We start from the raw sequence: 22,564 nt of genomic DNA on the forward strand, positions 1-22,564 counted from the left end.
GCAGCCTCGGGCCATTGTAGGACATCAAGTTCAGCTACACTAAAAGCTCTGAAAATTAAGAAACACACAGAGTTAAGGTATACACCACCCCTGCAAACTATCATTAACTCTGAGTAATGTCTCAACACGTACCACCACTATACCCTTAGAGAGGTTACCCAACAGTCTGGGAACAGATCATAAGCACTCCAAGACAAAGTTTAACACCTTCTCTTTGCTGAGGCAAAACTCTGGTTTAGATCAAGCATAGCAAAACAAGAGCTATCTACACCTCGCCTGCACTCATACAGAGGTCACTCCCCACAAATCACCCCAGACTTGCTAAATATTACCACTCCTTCACCTTTGTCATGAGGATATCGCAGACATTGCCTTCACTTACATCTCACTTCGTCCTGGAGACTTGTATGTCACCAGACTGCTGACAATCCCCATGACAAAACTTCTGTGCACCATTAGTGACACAACCTAAAGATCTCAAATCTGAGAAGAGTCATACTTAACTCCTCAAGATGCATATGCAGCTCTCCATCTTAACGTAGCAGCTCTGTCAACCTGCTCCAACTAATCCCTCCACTATTCAAAACAGCTACACCTAACAATGAACACTGCTGGAGTACATGCAGATAAATGCTGCAATTCACATCAGTGGAACATAACACAATGACACTTTAGCATAGCCCCTTCAAGTCTACCTACTATAGCTCCGCTCTTAGCAAACCATTCCAATGACTCCTGCCAGATCCAAGGAGCAGAGTTAAAGCTGGGTTGTCAGAGTGGCATGCATCTTAACTCTATTCTATTTCAGAAATTTATATTTGCATTATACCTTATCTGTTCATTTTTTGATTTTCAGAAGTTTGGAATGTAGCAGAACTCGATCGTCTAGAATGGCATAAGACAGTACTGGGCAACCTTAACTTCATCTTAACAAAGTTCTGGGAAGTCCATTTACTAAGCAACATCCACTAAAACATTTAAGTAGAATCCTGCCCAGACAGAGGACTTAGAATTGTATTTGATAGTCAACCACTTGCAAAGACTTTTCCATATTTAACTCTATGTACCTACCAAGATATCCGTACTAGCAATGGTGCTGAGCCTCAGGTATTCAACGGCTCTCTGCTGTAGTTCAACATCAGCGTTCTTCAGCTGACTATCACTGCGCAGTACATCTTGAATGGTAGTTTTGATTTCTGGAAATAGGTTCACAAACTTGATGTAGGTAGACAGAAGCAGTGCACGGGTGGGAACACTGCACAGATGAAACTTGGAGTGCAGCAAGTTGAATTGAATCAGAGGACTTAAGGGAAAAAAATACAATTTGTTCAGTTTTCCTGATATCATAATACATATGCATTAATTAATAATAACAGTTCAACACTCAGCTGTATGTGACCGTAATATTTGAGAGAGCCAGGAGAATTCACTATAAGATTCCATGATAAACAATTATAGTATTTTAAGTGGTCTGTTTTAGAAGGTGTTCTTACCTGGATCTTGGGTCACCAGCTATTAGATTTCCAAATTCTCCCAGGATGTAGCCACCTACTTTTACCAGATTTTCATGGCATGCTGGTGCCTGAAGGGCCTGTAAAAGACCATTCAGTCAAAACCACTGGACAAAGAATTTAATCAAGGATCAATGACCAAAAGAAAGACTGTATTATTCTACTTTAGACAATAGCACTATAGTGATGCTACATTATTCTGCAACTTTTAGGGAAAAGGTCCTCAAGCGTGAACCACAAAACACTTGCACGGGTTTGCAAAGAGCTGCCAGGTCACCTTATCTCCTATGAGTAGAAAGTGGAACATGCATATGTAAGCAGTACATACAAAAGAAATAGCAATGGAGCAAGGAAAAGTTATTGACTGGTAATTCTGTTAATTTCCTGTTCTCCCATCCTACAACAGTGAATTATAGGATAGTGTTCTATGGTGCCACCTACTGGGAAGAAGGAGCTAAAAAATTGTGAAAGTTCTCATCTGTGAATGAAGGCTTCCCTAGCTAAATGGCCTCTAAAACACAGGATGAGGCATACCAGCTTAAGTGCGACCTCAGACTCACCTAAAAATATTAAATTCATCTGTAACCTTTCCCTTGTTACAGCCTTGAAACAGTTGCTCAGCTTCTTCTGAACTCGAGAACATGCTCAATATCCAAACAAGAGCAGCATTGTCTCATAGGGATAAGGGTGAATATACTAGTTTGTAAAGGGGGAATCCAGTATTCCTCTTTGGAATGAATCCCCAATGATGCTGAAAATCCATCTTTCTGGAAAGAAAGGTGGGCAAGAAGAAATGGGAAAGTTCAACTACCTCATTTGGACAAGGTCACAGCAATAAGGCAGAACTCAAACAGGACACCCATCAGAACCTGCAGGAGGAGAGTCATATCCCATTAAGGTATCACTGAATGCATTAAGGGTCTTTGAGATTGTTCTTGAAATTCAACTATGAAGTCCCAGCATACTGGATTTAGCGAGACAAGGCAGCAGCATCCCTGGTGTCACAGCAAGTGATGAAGATCTTCCAGATCTGAAACTAAGCGTGAGGCAAGCCAAAGCCAAAAGGTGGTTGCCAGAGCCACAGGTCCGAGAAACAACAAGTCTGGAATCTCAGGCAATGTCCACTGGGAGTGTGGGGTAACCACTAAGCTCATCAGGTTTAAAATCCAGTAGCAACTGAGTCACTACAGAGCCAGTGAAATCATAACTGCCATTTCAGCATCTCATCTCAACACTCACCAGGAGGTGAGAGCTACAGTATCTGATACAACAGTCTGCACGAAGGGGTGGTGCTCAGCCCCCATGCTGGAAGCTGCCTCAGACTTCATTTCTGTCTTTGTTTATTTTTTCCATAATTTCATGGAGCCCCGACAGGACAGCAAGAATAGAAGGAGATGCAGGAGGAAGACAGCAGGAAAGAATGTGAAGACTCTATGCTTATAAGCTGAGGAGGCAAAGAAAGCTGCGAGACATCTGTCTGCAGTATATGTAATCTGAGGTGCAAGTTCATGACTGTCGCCTTGCTTCCAAGCAGGCAGCACCCTAATGCTGTGTCCCTTACTCCACTATCATAGAATGGAATAGGTGAGGTACAACAATGAATACAATGTTTTTGAAAACCAAAAAAGCAATTCAACACATTTCTGTATGGGTGATCTGACAGTATGTAAAAAAGGGATAAGAAGTTGATACCATCTAATACAGAGGTGGGCAAACTACGGCCCACAGGCCACATCTGGCCTGCGGGACCTTCCTGCCCAGCCCCTGAGCTCTTGGCCTGGGAGGCTAGCCCCTGGCCCCTCCCCTGCTGTTCCTCCCTCGCCTGCAGCCTCAGCGCGCCACGCCGCTGGCGCAATGCTCTGGGCAGCCGGGCAGTGCCCGGCCTAACCTGGTGCTCTGTGGTGTGTGGCTGGCTCCAGCTGGGCAGCACGGCTGTAACGCCACCAGCGCTCCAGGCAGTGTGGTAAGGGGGCGGGGGGGGGAGGGGGAGGTTGGATAAAAGACAGGGGAGTTCGGGGTGGTGGTCAGGGGGCGTGGTGGTCAGAGGACAGGAAACGGGGGTTGAATGGGGGAAGGGGTCCTGCGGGGCAGGAAGGAGAGGGGGGGTTGGATGGGGTGGCAGGGGGCAGTCAGGGGCAGTGGTTCTGGGGGCAGTCAGGGAGAAGGGGTGGTTGGATGGGGCAGGGGTCCCAGGGGGAGAAGGGGGGCATTCAGGAATGAGAGGAGGGGTTGGATGGGGCAGCGGGGGGCAGTCAGGGGTGGGGATTCCAGAGGTGGTCAGGGAACGTGGGTGGGGTTGGATGGGGCAGGGGCCAGGCCACGCCTGGCTGTTTGGGGAGGCACAGCCTCCGCTAACTGGCCCTCCATACAATTTCTGAAACCCAATGCAGCCCTCAGGCCAAAAAGTTTGCCCGCCCCGATCTAATATAATGGAGGAAATCAGCTGTTTGTTTTAAACTTGATAAAGTCTCACTTTTACTCAATATAACCTTTATAAAATACCTTCAGAAGTACTATGTACTTCGATTAAAGAGCATGGACTATCAATATCACCAGAAAGGTATTTGTAAAACCCACTTTGAAAATAGAAGCTTTCGAAGTAACAAATCCTCCAGGTCTTGTGGCATTACCTATGAAAACCAGGGGAAAACCAAATCAGAAATAGAGGTTTCCCACTGATTTTGGTCTCTGGCAACACGATCCACTGATTCAAGACACAAAGGTTCAGCAGTGCGCAACTGAAGTCATTCTTCTCTTTCAAGCCCTGCTATTTAATTGCCATCAACATATCATGGGAATGGCTAATGAGAATATGGTTTTTAATTAGATAATATTGTGTGCAGTTTGCACTTCCATACAGAAACATAGGGTCTTTCTATCTTGGAACTATAAAAACTGTCATTCTTACCTCAAAGACTGTCTTTGCTGCATATCCTTGCACATCATCTCTGTTAATCACAATCTGAATAACTCTGTACCACACCTCTTCACTGACGTAGTCCCCGGCAATACGAATCAAATTCAAGATTGTATCCACATACCAGGTATAATCCACTGCATACTTCTCAGCTAGAATTGCAACCTTCAGCACCTGAGCAAAACAAAAAACTGAAGTAAATCTAAAGAAATCTACAATGAATGGGTATCCTTAGCTAAAAGGCATGATCCAAGCCAAGAAGTTACTGTGAAGCGCTGTTCACTGAAATAAGTGTTAAGTCAAGGAGGAATGTAGAAAACACAGTATCTAATGACAGGGTTCCAGAAATCCTTGCTCAAATAAAACTCTTATTGATGTTAGTGTCAGTTTTGCCTGAATATACACTTGGGCCCTTAGTAAAGGCAGGCCAAACAATGTAGAGAAATAAGTTAATAAGATTTGAACCATTTAAGACCTGTGTATCTGAAAGTCAGAGCGCATTTGTTATACGCACAGCAGTCTGGAGACAGCTTGATATACCCCAATCTAGATGAGGTATCTATAACAGCATTTCTTGAGAGAAGAGTAAACAAGTTAAAGCAGACTATGGTATCCTTGAGCTGTATAATTAAATAAATTAATCCAGGTTGCTGACAGAATAGGACAGTACAAGAAGCGAGATCTTTGATCAATTTAAACCAGCCAATTAAGGACTCTTGATCAGAGAACTCAATTTGTTGCAGTTGTACAGAGGAAAAAATATTCCCAGATTACCGGCATATAAAACATGCTCATACCCTGGGTAAAGCCTTAAAGGGTTATAGCTGTTAAGTGGGTTCTGGGGGCCAATATTTAATACTACATCAAGTACCAAAGAATAGACATTTCAATTACTAATCTTCACTCAAATCTTCCCAGCATGGTTAGGGTGCCAAGAAAATATACCTGAGCACTTCTCCTCCACTTTAACTCTCACCTCATATAAAGTATTGATTTCCAAGAAGTACTCGGGATTGAAAGACACTTCTAGGTTTTGCAACAATTAGAGTATTACATACAGACATACTATACAAATCAGCACTTTGATTTAATCACACTAAGTTTTTAAACAAACTAGAGTTCTGCTGTACATTGTACAATTTAACACTAATCTAACAAATACAACTCTTGAGGCCACTGAAAGAAATTTGACAGTACAGTATGTAGTTCTGCGCCATCCAGAATTTGAGAATAAAGTTTCATTTTTAATATCACTCCTCCTCCCAAGGACACCACACATAATTCTAACAATAAAAAGCTAAATTATTAGACTACAACCACCTTCCAGATCACATTTTTTAAATTTTTGCTACCTTGAAAATATCTTTAATAGAGAGCGATTGCACAACATCCAACAGCCTGTTGTGTTTTCCAACACAGGCTAACTGAGATTGGCAAAGGGGGACACAAATAACTCACAATTTCTTCTCTAATGGAATAATCAGCAGTCTCCAAGTAATTTAGCATTTCGGCGACAATCTGCTGGGCATTGCTTCGGTCACACATGGCATACAGGAGGTCTACTGCTCTTTGTCTTACACTCACATCCCTTTCAGTCTGTAAGAGAAGCCATAATGTTCACTCAAAGCAAAAGTTCTATGGAAAATCATGTGACAGGCAAGAGAATCCAAAATTACTTCAGTTCCCATTTGCAATTTCTGTAATTTTCTGAAGAGCTTCCATATTGAACATTGAATTACTGTTAAAGATTGACTGTAACAATTGCCACAGTTATCTGTGTTATTCCTACGCAGAGGTACTATGCAAGTTCATTCTGCAACCAAGAACATAGGAGTACACTGTATTTCCAGTAATACAAGCTGCTTGCTTCATTCTGACCTCCATGATGCATCTAGGAAAGGGATTAGCTGAGGCCTATTTATTTATTTTGAGCAAGAGTCATTGTGTAAAAGTTATTTCACAGTTAGTGCACTTTGTTTTTCTACTGTATATTTTAAAATTTGAAGAAGTGCCTGGAGAACAGGAAAGGCACTTAGTATAAAATGACATATCAAACTAGTACCCTACCAAGTAATGCAGAGATAGTACCGGCCCATTTAACCCTTTTGGCCTATTATCTTTTTGTACAGAACGAAGCATTTGCCACCTTATGGGACATTAATAAGCATTACTAAGATTGTCAAGTTGTCAGAACAAGAGGGAGATTAACTAGCTATCTGGAGGTTTTAAATCAGACATTCAGCATTAATGGAAGTTGCAGTTAAATGCATTAAGGGTACTTGCTGTGACAAACTAGGGCATGTAGCCCACCTTATGAATCTAGGAGAAAATTATTAATATACTTCAGAGGTGCTACTGGACAAAAAACACTGAAGAAATCAAGATATCTGATAAAAACCAGTTCTGTACTGTGTTTTGAATCTGTTGCCCTTGTGTTAAATTCATTAGCGGGTTTTTAATCAGTGGATGTCTGAATTGCAATTGTGCCTCAAACCCCACTACTCTAGGAACAACTGCTGTTCAAACATCCGTCCACTGATAAAAACCTGCAAGAATGTACAGTACAGACTACTGTTTCCTTCCTTTTCAAGTCTTGTCTCCTGACATCTGAATGTTATTATCATGTGGCTTAAGTAAGAAAACTCATGACACGACCACTCTGAGAAGTAAGAACACTGATGAGCTTAGCACAAGAGCATCAGATTCAAAACTGATGCAGAACATATGCCAGAATTTTTAAACGCTTGATATTTACCTTCAATGCATTGATAACTGTTTCTATATGAGTTTTCACGGCTTCATGGGAAAATTCAGAGCTGGCAAGCGTGCACATGCTTTCCAGTGCTAGATAACGCAGATTAGTTTCCCGGTGCTGCAAGAACTGACCTAGTTGGTTACAGGCACGGACTAGCAGGTTTGGCTCGCTGCACAGAACAGGAGAGAAAGTGAAAGGGAAAAAGCAACAAATTAGAAAAACATTATAAGAACACTAGGTAATTACTCCACAAGAGTAGTGCACATCAGAATTGGCTTTATTATAAAGGAATAAGAATTAAACTGAAACTACTTAAGTGTCCCTACAGAGATAGTGCATACCTATGTACTGCAGGAGATAATTAAGTTTTCAGATAGTGTAAACATTCATAGCCTCTCTCTAGATTATAGAAGTGGGTTAAGACTAGAAACAGGGCCCAGATCCACCAATTCAGGGGCTATTTCTCAAACATCAAAACAATCAATTATCTGGTGCAACATTCAGTAGCCACAAGTATTGTTCCAATCGAAGTATGTCCAACTGCCCCCAACTGAGGCATGTAATTCCCTGCATTATGCAGATGAATGCAGGGCTCACACAGATACATTCCTCCTCCCATTCACTACCAGATGATTAAAAACAGTTTTCCTCCTTCATGGATACATCCTGTGCAGTTTCCACATTAAAAAATATCAAACCTGTATTTTATTGTGATAGTGAGTAAATATGGAACACAGGATCCCAGGACGCTACACAGGGCTGCTCAGGCCACCATCAAAGCATAACCCTGATAGATACATCTTGGTATTAAAGCAGAAACAATGTAGTTTTATTGCCAAATGAAGTTTATCCAAGATACAGCCCAGCCCCGATTGTCTGAAGCCTTGTTGGCCCCCAAGCAGTTATTCAGTTTTTAAATTAAGTACAAATTAAGTACCTGAAATTGATGGAAGAAATTAAATATATATATAGCATATACAGTGAAGACTCCATATAGATATTCTTGCAATTAAGTGTTATTAGAATGGATTTTCATCTATACTAGGACTCAGAAATAGTAGACCTGCTGCAGTTGCTTGGAATTTTAGCATTTTTGCAGCAGCAAAGACAGCTAAAAAGGTGAATATAAGACTTTGCTTCCACTATGGATAATACAGACTTAGCTTGTACAAACTGAATAGTGTTTTTCAGCAGAGTTATGGTTATACATTGTTCAAATGCGAATAAGAAGCAGAAGCAAAAGCTAAAATGATGGCCCATTTTGAAGTCAAAACCGTTCTCAAGCAAGTGAGCATGTCAGCTTAAGCGTAAGTCTAACATCAAACTGAGTGGATTGCAAAAATAATTTTATTTTTTCAAGTTTACAAGATAACCCTACAGGTACACATTTACATGAGGAGAAAGCTATACTCTTGCTCAATGAATATGATTTTATATATTTCATGTGTCCTTTGTGTATATTCTTTCAAGTGACCTGGGTTCAACTGTACTCTTTAAAATCTAAACTGAGAGAGTTATCATAAAATAGCAGGTTAAAGCTAGTAATTTTCAGGAGATGGTAATAGAAAATGAAACTGAATTTTATTAGAAGGTAAATTAATGTTAAGGACAATGTCAAGCATGGTAGCCTTAAGCATTGCTCTACAAGTAGTAGACTCACCTGTCATGGTGTATAATTAAGCTTATTGCCTCAAATAGCACAGCATTCTTAGCATTTGAGTGTTGCACTTTCTTAGATTTTGGGGGCTCTTGAGCTTTGTTAAGGATAGTTTCCAGGCATTCTGTGAGACGACCACGTACCGCAGCATCTTCTGGAGGAAACAAGACAAATTGTTGGACAACTTCATTTTGCTCAACACTACTGATTAAATACCCGTCCTTGCCTTCAGATGACGTTATTCCCCAATTCAGAAGAATATTGTTGGTGTCAGCACTTAAATTTACAGAACTCCTCTATGAGCATAAGGGTGGAATTAGAAGACTCCCTACATTGCATGGAACAGTGTTGGCAACGAATACGATTCTTTACCCCATTACCTGGAGGTGGATAGCACTGTAACAACCTCAAAAGCTTTACAGACAACCAAGGAGCAGGGACAAAATAATAGGTATAATCCTGGAGATCGGTTGATGCAGATGTCACAATCTGTAAAAACACAAATAATCAGCATCTGAATGACAGGCGTTCATAAGATGATCTGACATTATGAAAATGTTCACTATTCATTTTAAGTACCAATACAATGTGTAAATGAACTTACAATTAGACATAACAAATTTTAGTAGTATATAAAGGCAAAGTATAAGTTTCATTTTTAATAGGCTGAACAAATCACCTAGTAAAGATTAATGTGCAAATACAATATACCTAAATAAGACACTGAAGAATATCAGTGGTATCAATATCAGTAATCAATAACTCCGCCAATTAGAAATGTCTTATATTTAGTTTTATAGGACTAAAGAAACCTAATTTAATAAAGACTGAGAAGTGTTTGTTCAAAAACAAACAGATGAGTGAGGAAAAAAAAAAATCACGCACCCATCCACCAGCGGATGGTGCAGATAGTGGCAAAGTGAACCCTTGATAGACTCATATGCTTCAGATTGATACTGCAAAAAAATCAGCAGGGCTTCTCTTTCTCAGGATTTATTAATTTCATTTTGGGAGAGTGATTTTTGGCAATTTTGAGGTTATTTTAGTTATTCAAAATTCAGGTTTTTCAGGGCTCTCTCTTTGTATATAGAGTAATCCTTGAAATGTTCCCTAGTCTACTTTAAAGTAGTACTATTTAAAACAGAATTATGTTAAAACGTACTAGATAACCTTTAGTGCATACCAGCAGGGTCTACACAGACTAATGAATGCACAACACATTAGACGTCCACATTACTGCTCTGTGTAGACAAAACCACAGATACAAGTAAACATTTTTTGTATTTTTCTGGTGATTACTGGATAAACACCAATTGCTTTCTTTTTCTTTTTTTGCATTTGTGGTGTTTTATCAGTATTCATCGATTAAAACCAAAAAATCAGAAGCCCTCAATAATCAGATACAGAAGTGCCTTGTGGAGTTCACGACCTCTAATACCAAGGTGAAAATCTCATCCATTTTGCCACAAAAGTTTGTACTGCAGGATCTTTTCTACTGTTTATCAAAATATTTTGAACCTATGTAGAACAAGATTTCTCTAGGTTCATTCGCCATCCAATAGCAAGGCTGGGAAACAGAGGGAATTCAGATCTGGTGCAAAATTGACCTTTTGTTTGATAACACAAGGTCTGGAATCAGAGGCAATGATCTTAGGTGGCAAACAGATTGTGTATCTCAGTGAATCAAAATTGTCTCTGCTACACTGGTACTATTAATATCTTTTCACAGTACTGCCTGATCTTGTGTAAAACCCTCAGGGAATAAACACAAAATAGGTGGGTTTGTATATATTGGGTCCTTGACCACCAGCTTAGAAAAGCAACCGAAAGAAAGCCTGGGATGATAAATCTCTCTAGAACAGAAGACCTGACACTTGTGTACTGTTGTATATCACAAACAGGTCCATGCAATGGAAGCCGTAATCTAAAATGTCTTATTTGAGTCTTTGATCTCCCACTTGTGATTGGAAGTGAACTAGCCACTTAGCTCGCCCCCTATTCTGTTCTGCAGATGTAAGCATACTTGAAGTGTTTCTTTCTAGAGGTTGGAGTTTAGACCCAATGAAATGAAATGTGGCCAGTGAATCCTTCAGCAAACGAAGAGCATCATCTGTTTTGGAATTAAGTCTGACCCTTCAAAGGCCAAATTCTCTACCATGGACTGAACCTCCTGTGCAAAGCCAGAGCTCCGAAGCTATGAAGCTCAATAAACAATTGCCCCTCTTATATGTTGGAGACGGGTATTAACATTTGTGAAGAGAACAAACCTGAAACAATGAGTAAATAAATTAGCCAGCAATATTGGGAAGTCCATTGAAAGACTGCACAAATGGAGATCTGAAATCTGCCACTTTGGAGACACAGAATTCCTGGAAATTCTTTTAGAGGAGTGGATACTTAACTGGCTCAAATGTCTGATATGTCTAAACACGATGTAATACAACGGTTTCCCAATGTGAAGTTGGCTGGACATTAAGGGGAAATAAATTGCAGTAAATAGTAAAATAAAATATGTCACTGCTTACAGTTAAATTATGCACCAGTGGATTTCTTCATCTTTAAGGATATAGGCGACAAGAGGAAATGTTAATGGATGTTCAGTTCATCAGCAACAGACCAATAAAATATTAACGTATGAAGGGCTATATGAGTACTTTGCAAACACTAATATTCAACAGAGATTGAAATCACTTGCAGATGCAATACAGCAAGTCTGTTTCAGAGCAGACTATAACCCAAGTCTGTTAATTCAGTCCAAGTGAATCTGATCTAGAAAGTTAAACAGCCCTGGTTACATTTCACTACAGCTGTTTAATAAGAGACTTACTCTGCTTAGCCTAGAGACAGCCAAAGATACTGAAGTTTTAAACTCTTCTGGGTTCTTCTGTGCCAAAGTAGTGATAAGACTGGTAGCAGCAGTAACCACACCCTGGAGGAAAACAGAATTACTAACGTTTTTGTTCAAATATCAAATATTTTACATCTGAAATTGTTTAAAAGCTTCAAATGAAAGACGGCCATTTGTTATGTACCAGACACCCAAATTTATCCTTAAGTTTAGTATCATCTTCTTTAGTGTATACTATTAAGCCTAAAACCCAAAATCCAGTTTACATTAATCCACAGTTGTAAGTGATACCTTAAAATAAGCTAGCTGGCTTTTGTCAATTTTTTTCCAAGTAGAAAAAGGAAAGGTAGTGAGACTTCTTGGATACTCCCTCTTATACACAATTTCTCCACTACACGGCCCCAGAATCGGTAACCCTCCCTTTTGGCCAAAAGCTGAAATGATTACTATTTATGTTTGCTACTGCATGACACATTTGCTGTATTTTCAGTGGTATGCTAACTATGCCTTGCTTGCATTGATGGTGCTCCACATTTTTATTAAGGAGTAGCCCTATCAAAGATCAGAAAAGCAGTATTTCAGTCTAATTCTGAATGCTAAAATAAATATACATTCCAAGTAAGGTTCAGTAAAAACAAATTATGCAATGGAAGAAAGCAAACAGCTAGGAAGGAGCGATCTTGCTTTTGCAAGAGAAGCATGGAAGAAAGGATAGCTACCCCAATCGTGACAGCAGGCTAGCTGCAAACATCTTGTCTATTATGTTTCACTTATCATGAAATGGGAACTTCAGATGGTTTGATTATTAAGTTTCAGTGTAGCTTAAGTACCCCTATATGCACTGCTAACTGCTGTTTTGAAATTACTGAACAGCAATATGCAATCACATCCACACCCAGGATGACAATGCTGCGATTTCAGGGTCCTGTCATTTTTCTATATTGATAGTAATCGGCGCTTAATTTATACCACAGTCCTCACAAGGGGAGCTTTTAGGTGTTTGTCAAACATGTGCGCGTGCACACGTTATATGGGACACGAGTTTTTTTTTAAACCAGGTGTACAGTAGAACACATGGGAATACCAAACGCTTACTGATGTAGGTCTAAATACTGACTAATTCTAGACATTAAGTACCTTTCCCAGAGTAAGAAGAGCTCCGTGTAGCTCAAAAGCATGTCTCTTTCACCAACAGCAGCTGGTCCAATAAATGATATTACTGTACCCACCTGGTCTCTCTAATTCTAGACATGACTCTCAGGAATTAGTATAACCAATAACTGATTAGAAGAGAGGGTATGGGGTATCTTTATTTCTCCCTTCAGGAGAAATGCAATTCAACCTGTGTTTTATTTTTTAAAAAACACTCAGTGATGCAAAAATGTAAATTGCGGATATGAATTAGTCTCACAGCAATTTAAATAGTTTCCTTCATTTAACATACCGTATTAACAGAAACTATGATTTCCCCTACAGTGACTGGGCTAGACCACTGAATGGTCTGATCCCAGAAGAAATAATGCTATCATAAGCTTACCAAATGCTGGTCATTCAGAAGATGCACCACCCTGGATGTCCAATCTCCCATGGGAACGAAGTCAGGAGAAGTTCTGTACAAACGCAGCAAGCACAAGGCAGCACTCTGCTTCACGCTATCCATGGTGTCTCTGCAAGATAACACCTCTTTTCAGTGCAAATTAAGAGTCTTGGTACTACACAGTGGACCAGTATCTGATCATGCTTTTCACAGGCCAATAAACATTATTATCCAGAAGTAAACAAGAATGGAAACCACCACAAGGGGTTTTAGTTTTTTGTTTTTTTTTTTATTAAAAGCATTAGATCCCTTAGTTAATTATTTAAATTACTTTCAGCTACTTTACATTTGTTATTAAGTACTTTGATAAGTGGTTTAAAAATTTGGCTGGTTACACTAACTGGTGTAACTTCTTCTGTATCCTTTGCTAAACACTATTTGGCAACATAAAAGCAATAGTGAGCCACAACACTACCTTGTCTCCTAAAGCAACAGTACACAGGAGATTTTTCTTCACTCTATAGCTGTAAGTACACTCGTGTTAGAGACGTGACAAGTCAGAGTAAAGCAATACCAATGATCTTCAGACAGAATACATCTGAAACTAGGGAAGGGATGAGAGTGAAACCAGGATGTCAAGGTAAATGTTCGTAGTTGAAAAATGGTTTACAAATTTTGTATGACCTTTATTTCCCAGAGAAGAGATACCAAAAGATGCTGTCTGGAGAGCACCATCAAACTCCATATACTTAATTTGCCCTGTCCATTAAGAATAACTCACAATCTTTAGGAAACGTGATTCATGAACAAGCTAATACATTTAAATTTCTAGGGCATTACTTGATTTCTGTAGCGGTATCCTGCTTGGTACCACATTATGGAACTAAACGTTTTCCTTTCAGCCACATGACTTAAGACAAAATTAAATGCAGCCCTTTATTGTATGGGGAACTGGTAGCGAATCCTAAATGTAGATTAACACTAAAATCTAAATAACTTTTGAAATCCAGCAAGGACAAAACCCTGAGGGCTAAACTGTCTTTTGCTTTCTCATGAAATTCTGTTCAGGCTTGGCTGAGCTCTGCAATGTTCAATCACCATTTATTTACCTTCTGTTGCTTGTGTACATCAGGAAAGTCAAAGTAACTGACTATGATTATTCTAACAAGCCAGACCCATTGCTGCTGTTGCTACAGCAACAGTATCACCACAACAATTGCTGTACTAGGAGCAACTGGAAAATGCCAGAGCATTTGTGGAAGTGATCAGGGAGAGGAAGGGGAAGAAGAGAGTCTTGCAGAGCCTGCTCCCTTCAAATCCAATACATGACTTAGTGTCCCATCCTCCTTTGGGTGCCAACACATGAGGCAGAAGCTCTAGGACCGCCTATGAGAGGATGGTGGATCCCCTGATGAAGATACATGATAGGGTATTGTTAGTTGCACACAATGAAAATAGGTAGAAATTAAAATAAAATAAAAAAAAAATATACTGAGGAAGTTGCATACAAAGAATCTTTGGAAGAATGGTTTTTAAGTGGCAAAGTCAAGCTCTTAAATTAGAAAATGTTAGATTTACAATTGCATGTGCACAATTAAGGTTGCATGTGCATTGTGATGCAATTTCTAATTATATGATCATATGCAATTTTTTTCCACAGGATCCTAGGCATATTCAGTGCACAGGATGAACAAAGCCAGAATTAATCTTGCACAAGCAAGTACATCTGGCACTATCTGGAGGGCTTGACTTTACAACCCAATTATCCTTTTAGTATGCGATACATTCCATTATTTTTCTATTACAATGATGAGCGGTGAATGAGGCAACCAAAAATCTAGTTAGTATTTCAAAAAGTGTATGAGAAGGATCCATACAAACTAAGAGTACTTAAAGAATTTTTTCACTTGACCAGAGCTCGGAGAGCCGGGAAGCAGAATTGAACTGAATTACTAACTGAAGGTTTTCATTTCTTTTAAGTCCTGAGAATTCTCATGGACATAGGCCTAGTCCTATGATCATAATTTCTTATTACACAGTTACTGGGGTGAATTCCAGTCAGATAATATTTGCAAAACTTTTGTTTGGGCCATGGACTTGCTGGGCAAAACAGGGAAAAAAGATTAGAGGCAATTTAAAAGAAAACAGTCACTCAAATGATTTCCTGTGGATATAAAACCTTGCCTATTCCTATGTACACCTAGAAAGGAAATGTGGATTTTGGTGGAAGCTCGAATATAGGGTGAAAAAATTCACCTTCCTAATGAAATCATAGACATCAATAATGAGCTTCCAATGGAGTACATTTCTAATAAGGAAATAGTTGAAGTATGGTGTTTTCAGATTCATTCGCTGCCCATTTTATTAGGAACAGGAAAAAGGAAACAACTTTTGTTTTCCCAGGCAAAATATTTTGGATCACACTTCTGGGACAAAAAGTAAAAAATTCATAGATACGTGGGTAATGAACTGGACTCTGCAAAAATACAATTTGGGTTATTAGCCAAGAGGTAATTAGGCCAAAGTATTTTAACTTGTGTACAAAAAGTTAGTTTTGATATCTATGTTTAGTCACTTAAGCAAGCAACCCGATTTTCAGGTGTGTTGAGCACTTACCTTCAGTTCCTGACGGCAATTGGCACCTCTAGAACATCAAGTCACGTAGGTGCGTAAATATGGCTTTCAACCCCTAACTTCATGCTGAGAACCACTAGTACAACCTATTGTTGTGCAGTTGTTTCAAATACAATACAATACATACCCAGCTACAAGTATTTTTGGAATTTCTCCAGCAAATGCTTCTGCCATTTCCCGACTACCCACATTGGCTATACAATGCAAAGCTAGTCCCATGAAGGTGGGGTTGCGGCTGGCCAGGTCATTCTTGATTGCATTGTTTATCAAGCGGATCAGCTCACTGTTGGAGTTCACTAGCACGGAGATGAAAAGATATCCCTGTGGTTCAGAAAAGGGACAAGAAAAAGTAATATTTCTGATAAATCAAGTCAGCTAAAACGAATTTTATGTCATTTGCTAATATTGTAAGGTATTCTATGCACTCATGCAGTTCCCCTCCAGCAATACTTGTCCTTACAGGTCTCCCAAGAGTTCTGTGTAAATAAGTCCCTGGAATTTCAGTCCAATAATAGAATAAAGAGGTCCAGAGTTGCAGAATACGATAGCAATGTCTTCAGGGGGGAAGGCGGAGGAGGGGGAAATCACATGTATGTTCCACCCAAATCATATATTTTGCTCCTCAAAGACCCAAGCTCTGCTCAATACTAGTCACACACCATCACTTCACACGCACCTAGTAAATGCTAGTTTTCCTCTGAGTCTAAAATGTTTAATGTTCTACTTAAAGAAAGTACCTTGTCTAATGGAATGTGTGTTTCTTGATAAGGTACATTAAAAATGTAACATGACTAGTCTTCTGTTGCAGTTAGTGCAACATTTATTTTAGAGGTTAAAAAGGCAAGAAAATCCATCAAAGCTACTTATTCAAACAAGTAAAGGACTCATATGTACAGCTAAAAGTTACTCCGCAATCCCAGCTAGAACCAAGCTAAGACCATGCAGAAAGAAGGCAAGAAAAAAAAAAATTATTTAAGCCACTAGTTATATAGTGAGGCAGGACAGGATAGGCACCTAGGCAGTATGACATTTCATAGATATTTCCTTCTTCAGGGTTGATAAATTACTCACAATTTGTTTCTCTGTGTATCTGTTAGAACTCAGTAGGTTTACAGCCTCCATGTGGCCAAAGTCAATATCATGCCCCAGGAGGAAGATGAAAAGTAGCTTGCAGACATACTTTTTCTTACTGTAACCATCCAGAGCCTTGTCACCTAGTAAACAATTAAGAAAAAACATATTTGAAAACCAAGACTCTTTGAAATGCAGCACAGGCCAACATTTGTATATCTCTGTATTGCCACACACTAGCATTCTAGTACCACACAGTACCATTCAAGTACTACAGCATGTGCTAAATGTTGTTTCAAGAGTTCTAGTTTTATCCTGTCAGGTTTCATTATTTATGTTTAAGGTTCTTTTGATCCACTAGATGGGAGAATCTATGCAAGTGCTTATTAAACAATACAAAAGTTATTGGGTAGCTTGACTAGATATTCTGATAGACACTCTGACTGTAAAAAAAAAATCTATTAATACATTCAGATTTAAAACAACCCAAAGTGGCGTACAATACTTTTGAACTAAGCTTCAAAGCAATCAAACACTGATCAGATGTCTCTACAAAACATTGGCACCAGAACACCGGTAACCAAATATACTAGGGCTGTCGATTAATTGCAGTTAACTCACACGACTAACTCAAAAAAATTAATCGTGAAATCATACTGTTAAACAATAGAATACCAATTGAAATTTATTAAATAAATATTTTGATGTTTTTCTACATTTTCATATATACTGTATTCCGTGTTGTAATTGAAATCAAAGAGTACATTAATTTTATTACAAATATTTGCACTGTAAAAATGACTGACAAAAGAAATAGTGTATTTCAATTCATCTCATACAAGTACTGTAGTGCAATCTTTGTCGTGAAAGTGCAACTTACAAATGTAGATTTTTTTTGTTAAAAAATTGCTCTGAAAAACAAAACAAAGTCCGCTGAGTCCTACTTCTTGTTGAGCCAATCGCGAAGATAAATAAGTTTGTTTACATTTACATGAGATAATGCTGCCCTCTTCTTATTTACAATGTCACCAAAAAGTGAGAACAGGCATTTACATGGCACTTTTGTAGCCAGCATTGAAAGGTATTTACGCTCCAGATATGCTAAACATTCATACACACCTTCCTGCTTCGGCCACCATTCCAGAGGACATCCTTCCATGCTGATGACACTCATTAAAAAAATAATTTAATTAAATTCGTGACTGAACTCCTTGGGGGAGAATTTTATGTCCCCTGCTCTGTTTTACCCACATTCTGCCATATATTTCATGTTAGAGTAGTCTCAGATGATGATCCAGCACATGTTGTTCGTTTTAAGAACTCTTTCACTGAAGATCTGACAAAACACAAAGAAGGTACCAATGTACTATTTCTAAAAATAGCTACAGCACTCAACCCAAGGTTTAAGAATCTGAAGTGACTTCCAAAATCTGGGAGGGACGAGGCGTGGAGCATGCTTTCAGAAGTCTTAGAAGAGCAACACGCCAATGCAGAAACTACAGAACCCAAACCACCAAAAAAGAAAATCAACCTTCTGCTGGTGGTATCTAACTCAGATAATGAAAATGAACATGCGTCAGTCTGCACTGCTTTGGATTGTTATTGAGCAGAATCAGTCATCGGTATGGAAGAATGTCCTCTGGAATGGTGGTTGAAGCATCAAGGGACATATGAATCTTTAGCAAATCTGGCATGTAAATATCTTGCAATGCTGGGTACGACAGGGCCACGAGAACGCCTGATCTCACTTTCAGGTGACATTGTAAACAAGAACCGGGCAGCATTATCTCCTACAAATGTGAACAAACTTGTTTGTCTGAGTGATTGGCTGAACAAGAAGTAGGACTGAGTGGACTTGCAGGCTCTAAAATTTTACCTTGTTTTATTTTTTAATCCAGTTTTTTGTACATAAAATTCTACCTTTATAAGTTCAACTTTCATGATAAAGAGATTGCACTACAGTACCCGTATTAGGTGAATTGAAAATTCACATTTCTTTTGTTGTTGTTTTTATAGTGCAAATACTTGTAATCAAAAATAAATAAAAAGTGAGCACTGTATACGTGGTATTGTGTTGTAATTGAAATCAATATATTTGAAAATGTAGAAAACATCCAAAAATATTTGCATAAATGGTATTCTATTATCTTTTGAATCGTGCAAATAATCTTTTTAATCATTTGACAGCCCTAGAATATACAAATGTCAGTTTTGTCCCACAATCTGTGGAAATGGCAAAGCCCTAATACTCTGGATTAAGGCATTTAAGTATTCTACAACAGTTAATGCACACATCAGGAAGTGGAGGAAGAGTCTGACAAAAAAATTATTTTGATTATGCCTTTTTATAAAGTTTGAAGCATTACATTGACTATCATGTGTACAGGCAATAAGGTAAGATTAAGTTCCTCTTGAATACTTGCTATCCAGTCAGCTTTACAAGTCAAATTTCAAGATGGTTTAGATTACAAGGTTAAGGTGTTTTGTTTAAAAAAGGGGGGGGGGGATTGCTCTAAAACAGTTTACCTTTTATGGTTGCAGTACAGACCTCTAAAATATGTACTTCTGAAAGCTCATCCTCATTTTCCAACCTTATTTTCTCTGTTAAAATCCTATTGTAGCGAACGGATGACTAAAATGGGAGGGGGGATATGATAGAGGGCTATAAAATCATGTTGTGGAGAAATGAATAAAGAAGTTTTATTTACTCCTTCACATAACACAGGAACTAGGGGTCACCAAATGAACTTAATAGGCAGCAGGTTTAAAACAAAATGTAAGGAATTACTTCTTCACACAACGCACAGTCAACACGTGCAACTCATTGCCAGGGGAAGTTGTGAAGGCCAAAAGTATAACTGGGTTAAAAAAAGAATTAGATAAGTTCATAGAAGATGGCTAATAGGTCCATCAGTGGTTAAGATGTCAGGGACACAACCCCATGCTCTGTGGCCCCCTAAACCTCCAAAAATATGGGACTGGATGACAGGGGATGGATCACTCAATAAATTGCCCTGTTCATTCCCTCTGAGTCATCTGGCACCAGCCGCTGTCGGAAGACAGGATACTGGGCTAGATGGACTGTTGGTCTAACACAGTATGGTCATTCTTATGTACTGAACAGTACAGCCAAAGCCATCTGGCTGTAAGTGCAATCTTTCCGGCAGATGATCTGTTACAGTATAGGAATTATTTTCTTGTAGAGAAACATGAACATTGTGCCTTTTGGCCAACAGCCTCTTCCTTTCCCCATTCAAGCCTACAAGGAAATGTCTAATGATCAGATAGTTTCCTAGAGTTCTGTACGTGTAACAAAATTTCAGGGAAAGCTTCTCCCAGAAGCTTATAAAAACTTTTCAGCTATTTTTGCCTCACTCAGAGTGAGACAGATATATCTGTCAAATCAATTACCATTCTTTTTTGATGGGCAACATTAGTCAGCACTGGATTATATGGAATAAAGCCTTATATGAAAGATTACGTAAGAGCAAATATGATTTTGGGATAATCAAAAATACAGCAGCAAAACCCAACTCACTGCATGTATTTAACAGGCTGAGAAGTGACCAGCTAAACCTACAGCACCTGAATCAACAGGCCAGTTTTCAAACAAATCCATGTTTATGTAGTTAAAGAAGTGACCCTGATTTTCAGAGGTGCAAAGTACCCACAACTCACTGACATGTATTGATAATCAGGCCATTTAATTTGGTGGTTAAATACTGAGAAACTTCAGCATTCACATCTATGAAGATGTCCAAAATTTTTAAGCGCTGCTATTACATAAATTCAATTAGTTGCAGTTGACATAGCAAGCTCAGTGACTGTACAAAAAGTGTCATAGACAGACTGCCTGGCATATTGCAGATTATGCCTACTGGTTGCAGTATTGCCAAAAAACTGGGATGAGGTTCCGAAGAGCCATAAGATTTAGGGAGAGGAGGGGGATTGGGAGGGGGAGATATTTGCTTTTTCAGCCTTGAGGGTCCAAATTTTCAAGTCTCTCTACAAGCATGAAAGCTAACAAATTTTTAAATTATAGTAAAGATTTTCATGTTACCACTTGATTCCTGGAGCTAGGGCTTGAAGAAAAAACCAAATATCACTAGACTTGTGGGAAAAAATGGAAAGAAACTGTTTTCTAACCTATATCAGACAAGTGTAGATATGACAAACTGACAGAAAAAAACAAACAAACAAAAAACAAACATAAAAAAACCACCACGATGGCCAGCATGAAGAAAATCCCTTTACATAATCTGAAACGTAAGGCAAACAAGATTGCCTTGACTTCTTGAGACCATGAGTGCCAGAACAATTAAATCAAGGATTTAAATTAGCCATGAATCATGCCTGTGCTTCTGCATATAGTACTCCTGGGGGGATTCTGCACCACGGCGCAATGCAGAATTAATATTCTATGCCAAATTTCATTTCCCCCCATAGAACTGATGCTGCAGAGCTGCTGGCTGCCACTAGGGGCCGCTGGATCAAGCGGAGCCCAGCTCTCCAGACTCTGTGGGGGAGAAGGTAAGGAGTGAAGGGGGAGCTTGAGGATTCTGAGCAGCTGCAGTTCCCAGAAGATCCTAAAGGAAGGAGGTGGCGTGCAGAAAACTCTGTATAAGCCTGGGACCCAGAATCAGGCTGTTTCTCCATCTGGATCTCTCGAGGGGTTGGAGGTGCCCCACAGCTGGGCTCTGAGGGGTAGGAGGTGTGGGTGTCTGAGACCAAAGGGGCAGTTTTCTCCCCCCCAACATGTGCCCAGCTGGCACATGTGGCACATCCATACTAAGGCGCCCAACAAAAGCATCATAGTGGCTTCTTTAACTCTGAGGGAATTTGTTGTCGTCTGTATTGTTACAGACATACTTGCTGACAGGGATTTTGAAATAAATTACCAAAAATAATTGAAACTGGCATGATTATACAGTGTTATAATGACAAATAAAATATGCAGAATTTTGCAGAATTTTAAGTTATTGTGCACAGAGTTTTCAATTTTTTGGTGCAGTATTCCCGCAGGAGTAATACAGAAGCAGCAACACAGGTCAACTGACAAAATAGTCAATGTTACTATGCTGTTCTTGCTGGGGAAGCAGTAAAGCAACAGCAGTACAGCCAGACAGGATCTTCTTTTGCTGATGGAGCAATCTATAAAGAAGCAAACTGAAAAGAGCAAATAAATCTATCCTTCCCTCAGCAATGAATCATGCTTACAACTCTGCTGATCCTGCGGAAAGACAGCACTATCAGAAACAGCAGTGGAGTGAAAATCCACTAGATTCATGCAACTGAGTGAAAAAGGAACAGCAGCACCTTCAGGGCAGGGCAAGCAAACAAAGGAGGCAAAAAGTGGAGGGAGGGAGGGAGGAAGGAAGACAAGAGAAGGCAATAGTAAAGAGCAAGTGGGAGAGACAAAATGGGTGGGAAAAAGATGGAAGAGGAGCGAGAACTGGGAGAGATGGCAGCTTGGATTTAAAAAATGTAAGATGGATACTGTAGAGCAAGGGTAGGCAACCTGCGGCATGCGAGCTGATTTTCAGTGGCACTCACGCTGCCTGGGACCTGGCCACCAGTCCGGGGGGCTCTGCATTTTAATTTAATTTTAAATGAAGCTTCTTAAACATTTTAAAA

At 39.4% G+C, this 22,564-nt stretch overlaps 1 protein-coding gene across 6 annotated transcripts in view; it reads right to left on the minus strand.

The window, feature by feature from the left end:
- The window catches only part of AP2A2 (adaptor related protein complex 2 subunit alpha 2), a 102,383-nt gene that overhangs the window by 30,350 nt on the left and 49,469 nt on the right, over positions 1 to 22,564 (minus strand). For 4 of the 6 annotated variants that reach the window (XM_034770325.1, XM_034770323.1, XM_034770321.1 and 1 more), the window contains exons 3-13: positions 16,931 to 17,073; positions 15,987 to 16,180; positions 13,226 to 13,355; positions 11,668 to 11,769; positions 9,221 to 9,329; positions 8,844 to 8,994; positions 7,184 to 7,352; positions 5,887 to 6,024; positions 4,420 to 4,602; positions 1,494 to 1,591; positions 1,072 to 1,303 (exon numbers count right to left, since the gene is read on the minus strand). In XM_034770325.1, coding sequence (XP_034626216.1) covers positions 1,072 to 1,303; positions 1,494 to 1,591; positions 4,420 to 4,602; positions 5,887 to 6,024; positions 7,184 to 7,352; positions 8,844 to 8,994; positions 9,221 to 9,329; positions 11,668 to 11,769; positions 13,226 to 13,355; positions 15,987 to 16,180; positions 16,931 to 17,073 — 1,649 coding nt within the window. The remainder of the gene's footprint in view (positions 1 to 1,071; positions 1,304 to 1,493; positions 1,592 to 4,419; positions 4,603 to 5,886; positions 6,025 to 7,183; positions 7,353 to 8,843; positions 8,995 to 9,220; positions 9,330 to 11,667; positions 11,770 to 13,225; positions 13,356 to 15,986; positions 16,181 to 16,930; positions 17,074 to 22,564) is intronic. The other 2 variants (XM_034770327.1, XM_034770322.1) reach the window with 1 other exon arrangement.

This window comes from Trachemys scripta, chromosome 4 (genome assembly GCF_013100865.1).
Source record: "Trachemys scripta elegans isolate TJP31775 chromosome 4, CAS_Tse_1.0, whole genome shotgun sequence".
NCBI classification, from domain to species: Eukaryota; Metazoa; Chordata; order Testudines; family Emydidae; genus Trachemys; species Trachemys scripta.